Source organism: Eptesicus fuscus, chromosome 10, assembly GCF_027574615.1.
Source record: "Eptesicus fuscus isolate TK198812 chromosome 10, DD_ASM_mEF_20220401, whole genome shotgun sequence".
In the NCBI taxonomy this organism is placed as follows: Eukaryota; Metazoa; Chordata; class Mammalia; order Chiroptera; family Vespertilionidae; genus Eptesicus; species Eptesicus fuscus.
Window position 1 is genome coordinate 53,131,493 of NC_072482.1, and position 6,550 is coordinate 53,138,042.

A 6,550-nucleotide genomic window follows, 5' to 3' on the forward strand; every position below is an offset into this window, starting at 1 on the left:
ACAATCCTCATCCAAGGTGGATACATTTAAAAGAAAATACCAGGAGGCAGTTTTACCTGTGTTGCCACCTCCTAAGAAAATTTCCTTTGTATCTCTATTTCTATTACCGTAGGAATACATAGAAAATAAATAAAGCTCTATCAAATGAATATCCTCTCACCTCTATTTTAATAACTGTTCTTTCAGCTCAGTGTATGGTGGTTTTTCTGTCAAATCCTAGGATATAGGAATAAATAAATGACATTTTACATATGGTGTGAGTGTGTTTGCTAGATGAACGAGTTAATAAATTAGAGTTCAAGTTGGAGTGCACAGATCAGTCCCATTACTGCTACTCAGGTGAGGTAACTTCAGGGGCCTTGGGTGAGGGTGCTGGGGGCTACTGATACAGGCCCGCCTCTTCTTTCTGAGGGGTGACAATGTGGGACAAATGCGGGTCTTTTGGGTTAAACTCGGATTAGCTGAGTTCTTTCCTCTCCAAGCCAGCAGGAGGGAGTTCTCACCATTTCTTCAGGCTTAGTCAGGATACGGACTGAGCAGAGGGAGTCCTTCCTAGGGAAAGGGAATGGACTGGCACTCTTGCCAAGATCTCCTCTCAGGTGCCCGGAGCCAGTACTTGAGGAAGGGGCCCAGGGGACCCCGCAGTGTGCTCCAGAGGCAGCGAGGCCCGCAGGAACCGTCTGCTCATCCATTGTCCTAGAGAGTGATCTCGGGGAGCTGTGCGGGAGTGAGGGAGACAGGGAGACACCTTGTCAGTTCAAAGCATTTTAGGGTTGTTTGAAATCCTCTCCACGTCAACCTAAGCAGCCTCTGTATTTGAACAGCTGCTTTGAACAGTGAAAGGGAATGAGCTAAATCAAAACCTGGAGGTGTCTCTCTGAGACACCTTCAACGTTCTTTTATGCGTTTGGGGGGAAATAGCAGGCGGACAAGGACAAGCGAATTCTGCCCTGGCGGGGTCAGACGCAAAGAAAGGCGCAGGCGCTGGCGCTGGGGGCGGAGGGAGAGTAACGGACGGAGAAGACCCCTTCTGGAGGTAAAAGCTCCGATTGCCCAGGTTTCCGGAGCCCCAGGGAGACACCGAAGCGAGGCAGACTGGAAGCCGAAGCTACTCAGTACCCGCCATTCGCGCCAACCGGGCCTCCGGCAACTGGCCGGGAGGCTAGGGTGGTTTGGGGGGAGGTGGTACCCAGAGCCTCAGTGCGCGCCTCCCGGCGATTGGCCCGGCTCCCGGGATGGGGGGGGGGGGGGGGGGATAAGGAGTCTGAGGCCAGGGGTAGAGCTTGCTTTGTGTAGTCCCGAGGATTTATTGGGTGTGTTAATCTCATAGAACTACCAGAGTTTACCCGGTTGGGAACGTTTCGGCTCTGTCGCCTGCAAGTAAAAAGAGGCGGGGGTGGGGGTGGAGTGGAGACTGGAGACGTCAAATAGAATGAATCGTGGAACAGTAATCTCCAGTGAAGTCCCATTGCAGACAGGAAGTTTTCATGTACACGTGCAGCCTATTCTTGCCCACCTCCACGTACACGTATCAGCGCCCTAAGCCCGAGTTGGGGGCGGGGGTGGGAGTAGAAGGAGAGAAGGGTGGGGGAGCTTTTAAACTGACTCCAAGTCCTGCTGCCTCGGTTCCCTCAGAGCGGCGCCTGGAAACCTTTTTCTTCGCTCAAGTGTATCACCCCACAGGCTGCAAAGGGGCTTGTCCCTGGAGACATGTGAAATCAAATCTGGAGAAAAGCTGACACCTGCCCCGGAAGGGGGAGGGGGAGCTGCTGCGTGTCCGGACGCGGCCCTTCCCGGAGGCTGGATTCTTCAATCTGTGGGAGCTCTAAATCTCCCAGCCGGAGGTGGAGAGGGAGAGGCGTGGTGGGGGTTTGGGGGGGAGTGAGAAGGCCGCCGAAGGCCGTGACCTGACGCGGCTGGCAAGCGGCCAGTGCGCTCCCAAAGCCCCAGGGGAGCCGTGCGCCCACCGTTTGGGAGGCTAGGCAGCTGCCAGGTCTCTTCGCTCCCGGTGCAGGAGCTGCCGGGGCCAGCCGCGGAGTCGGCGCGCTCCGAGCCTCGGACGTTTTCCCCTCTTTTCGGAGCTGGACAGAGTTACCGGATTCTGAGCAGCCCCTAGGCGCGTGGCCAGAGTGGCTCCACGCTTGCGCTGCGATCTCGCCGCACACGGTGTGTGTCCTCGCCTCGCCGCGCGGGTGCGCGCGTCGGGGCTGCAGGTCCGTCCCGCTGGTAGCCCGTGGGCTCGACCCTCCCCTAACCATTTCGCTCTCTCCCACCCACACGCTCATAAACACAGGGCACGTGGAAATCCGCAGCCACAGTGCCTCGCCCCGTCGGGTGCTCAATGTGGTGATTTATAAACAGATCAGCCACTCCCCAAAGAGCTCCTCCGCTCCTCGTTAGTCATGATGAATTCTCTGGTCCGCTCTACTTTGGTGTCTCGATTAAGATGCTCAGAAGCTCCAACAAAGTGCTCCCCTTGGGCATTGACTCGGTCTCCTTCGCAAACCCGTGACTGCCAGCAGCACCGGCCTTAGCGCTACAACACGCGGGGGCCAAGGGGGAAAGGGGGAGACTCGATCAAGTTCCTTGAGGTCTTTCTGCCCTTCCCCAGCAGCAACCAGTGATTCGTTTCGAAGTATAGGCGCCGCCATTAGCTTGGCCCTAGCTCGGCAGTCCGATGCTTCCGCCTGGGTCCGCGCCCAGGCCTCTCCGAGCCGCCTCACAGGCTCCAAACTGCTGCAGGCACCTGCCCGGGCTCGGCTAGGAAACTGACAGCGCGTCTGGCTCGTGCTGAGCGGATTGGCACCGCTAGTGCACCGTCCCTCCGTCTCTCTGTGGAGTTCAGGACGGAAGACTAAGTAGGGAGCTTCGCCAGAAGAGCGCCTGAGAGTTTGACCAACCCCACCCACTGGCGTCCACAGAAGTTACTGATTAGGGAAGCTCCTCTGGCATCAGCCCATCGTCAATCACACACTCTTCCTCCCCATCGAAGCAGCTAACGGAAAAGTGGCGTCGAAAAGCGCCAGGAGTGCAGGGAAGCGCTCACGCAGCACCGGCGGCTCGGATTCTCTGGGGCGGCCCTTGGTGCCTCCATCTCACCCGGGGGCTGGGCACCCCTTTGCCAGCGCTCCTGTAGCCTCGCACAAGGCAACGGTCTGCGCGCAGGCTCCGGGTTTTCTAAACTAAAAACTGTGCGCGCGCCCTAGTGTGGGAATCTGACATAGACTTTGAGAGTTTTGTTTTGCTTTCAGTCCGGCCCGCAGCGCTGTCAAAGAGAGCGCCTTACCACAGGAGTCTCTCTCGCAAGCTGATGCGCGGGCTGAGCCTGCCTCTGGGTGGGGGCCTCTGGTGGAGGGGCTGGGAGACAATCGGACCTGGAACCTAAAAGGAAGAGAGCCTGCGCTAGCGTTGGGGTGGAGGGGAAAAGACCTTTATGGAGGGCAAAAGTGTCCGCACCCCCTGGAGCAGGAAACATTCGTGCGCTGAAATTCTAACCGTGTGGGGAAAGGAAGTCGGGCTTCTGGTTGTAGGTTTAAGAGACGCTGATATGTGTGTGTCCCAAGGTGAATAAAAATCAGACGCCTCCCGGCTCGGTGCAACTCTGCCTTTCTCTTCCTCCCTCCTTCTTCACCCCCTCGCACCCCCCCCCCCCCCCCCCCCCCGCCTCAGCCCTATAGGGAAAAGAAGGTGGACCGACACCCCCTATCCACCCACCCAATTCTTCCAAGTGGTTGAGATCCATAGTGCGCAGGGGCCAGCTCCTGCCCCCAAACCCCTACCCCCTCCTGGCCAGTCGGCTAGGGAGACAGATGGGGGGCGGGGCCCTTTGGAGATGGGCGGTGGAGGCCCCAGGGTGGAGAAGAAGGGGAGGTGAGATCTAAGAGAATCTGAATCGGTGGCGAGGGGGCACTGGAGGAGGGCTAGGAGGACTCCGCGCCCGGGAGGGGGGCAAGGAGGAGGAGTAGCTCTGCGCCAATCAGCGGCGCCGGCCTGGGAGGTTGCTAGTGGTATCCACGTAAATCAAAGGGCGCGGAGCCAATGGGAGGGGGCGGAGGGGGCGGGGCCCAGGCGCGTGCCGCTGCAAGCCGGCTCTGCCAAGAGAGCGGGAGAGAGCTGGAGAGAACAGGGAGAGGGGGGCGCGCAGAGCTAGTCTGAGAGTGAGCGAAGCAAGAAGGAGGGAGAGGAGGAGAAAGAGCGAGGGCGGGCGAGAGGCAGTGGCGGCGGCGGCAGCAGTAATAGCAGGAGCAGCAGCAACAGAAGGCGTCGGAGCAGGCGTCGTCGAGCTGCCCGCCGGGGGAGAGAGAGAGAGAGAGAGCGAGGGAAGAGAAGAGCCCGAGGCGAAAAAGTAACTGTCAAATGCGCGGCTCCTTTAACCTGAGCGCTCAGTCCGGCTCCGAGAGTCATGGCGACCGCAGCGTCTAACCACTACAGCCTGCTCACTTCCAGCGCCTCCATCGTGCACGCCGAGCCGCCGGGTGGCATGCAGCAGGGCGCCGGGGGCTACCGCGAGGCGCAGAGCCTGGTGCAGGGCGACTACGGCGCGCTGCAGAGCAACGGGCACCCGCTCAGCCACGCTCACCAGTGGATCACCGCGCTGTCCCACGGCGGTGGCGGCGGGGGCGGCGGCGGAGGCGGCGGGGGCGGGGGTGGCGGCGGGGGCGGCGGCGACGGCTCCCCGTGGTCCACCAGCCCCTTGGGCCAGCCGGACATCAAGCCCTCGGTGGTGGTACAGCAGGGCGGCCGCGGCGACGAGCTGCACGGGCCAGGCGCCCTGCAGCAGCAGCACCAGCAGCAGCAACAGCAGCAGCAGCAGCAGCAGCAGCAGCAACAACAGCAGCAGCAGCAGCAGCGGCCACCGCATCTGGTGCACCACGCCGCCAACCACCACCCGGGGCCCGGGGCATGGAGGAGCGCGGCGGCGGCAGCGCACCTCCCGCCCTCCATGGGAGCGTCCAACGGCGGCTTGCTCTACTCACAGCCCAGCTTCACCGTGAACGGCATGCTGGGCGCCGGCGGGCAGCCGGCGGGGCTGCACCACCACGGCCTGCGGGACGCGCACGAGGAGCCGCACCACGCAGACCACCACCCGCACCCGCACTCGCACCCGCACCAGCAGCCGCCGCCGCCCCCGCCGGGCCCGCCAGGCCACCCCGGCGCCCACCACGACCCTCACTCGGACGAGGACACGCCGACCTCGGATGACCTGGAGCAGTTCGCCAAGCAGTTCAAGCAGCGGAGGATCAAACTGGGATTTACCCAAGCGGACGTGGGGCTGGCGCTGGGCACCCTGTACGGCAACGTGTTCTCGCAGACCACCATCTGCAGGTTTGAGGCCCTGCAGCTGAGCTTCAAGAACATGTGCAAGCTGAAGCCTTTGTTGAACAAGTGGTTGGAGGAGGCGGACTCGTCCTCGGGCAGCCCCACCAGCATAGACAAGATCGCAGCGCAGGGGCGCAAGAGGAAAAAGCGGACCTCCATCGAGGTGAGCGTCAAGGGGGCTCTGGAGAGCCATTTCCTCAAATGCCCCAAGCCCTCGGCCCAGGAGATCACCTCCCTCGCGGACAGCTTACAGCTGGAGAAGGAGGTGGTGAGAGTTTGGTTTTGTAACAGGAGACAGAAAGAGAAAAGGATGACCCCTCCCGGAGGGACTCTGCCGGGCGCCGAGGATGTGTACGGGGGGAGTAGGGACACGCCACCACACCACGGGGTGCAGACGCCCGTCCAGTGAACTCGAGCGGGGGAGGGGCAGAGCGTGGGGCTCTCCCTCCCCTCTGGCCCACCGCCCTTTCCCGGCCCCCTTGTTCCCTCTCTAACTTCTGATTGTTCTTTTATTTTTAATTATTATTTCCCCGTCCCTTAAGAAGAAAAAAAAAAAATAAGGAAAGCAACTAAGGCACTGGGTTATCCAAACGGTAGCAGGTGTAATGATGTGTTTTGACCTTTACAGGCTAGTACCCAGGCAATGGAGTGGAGTGTCTCACAGAGTAAGGAGAGAGAGAGAGAGAGAGAGAGAGAGAGAGAGAGAGAGAGAGAGAGAGAGAGAGAGAGAGAGAGAGAGAAGGAGTGAGATAAATACCTGGCAAAACTAAATAAATTACCAAAAACAAAAATCTACCAAGCCGTGATAAATACAAAACACAGCTTCCTAATGCCCGGAGTTGGCACATGCTGCTGTGTTTATTTAATGTGGATCCCCATCAGGAAAGAGGAAAAAATACACACGTTCTTTGGCGTAGGCAAAATCTAACCACATAAATGTGCACTGCAAGAAAACTGAAATTTACGTGAACAAATTCATGAAGACATTTTTCTTTCTTCCACCGTTAATTTTGAAATTGCCGCGGTTTGTGGTTTGTGTTTTGTTTTGTTTATTCAGAGGAAAGAGTGGGAGCCAGCTCTTGGCCACTCTCCATTTCTAACGTTCCAGTGTAGCCACTTGTTCTTACTGTTTGTGAACTTTGGTTACCTTCAGATCCCCTCTCCTCCCTTCCATTGGTGTAACTTTTGTTTGCTTCTTTTACCAAAGCAAAACGATTTGCTCCATACAAAA

At 58.9% G+C, this 6,550-nt stretch overlaps 1 protein-coding gene across 1 annotated transcript; it reads left to right on the plus strand.

Moving 5' to 3' along the window:
* Positions 1-4,402: 4,402 nt before the first annotated feature.
* Positions 4,403-5,728, plus strand: POU3F2 (POU class 3 homeobox 2). The gene has a single exon (XM_054722469.1). The coding sequence runs from the start codon at positions 4,403-4,405 to the stop codon at positions 5,726-5,728; it is 1,326 nt and encodes a 441-aa protein (XP_054578444.1).
* The last annotated feature ends 822 nt before the right edge of the window (positions 5,729-6,550 follow it).

Excerpts from the sequence above, each read along its gene's own strand:
- POU3F2 (XM_054722469.1), top strand. The coding sequence starts at position 4,403 with ATGGCGACCGCAGCGTCTAACCACTACAGCCTGCTCACTTCCAGCGCC.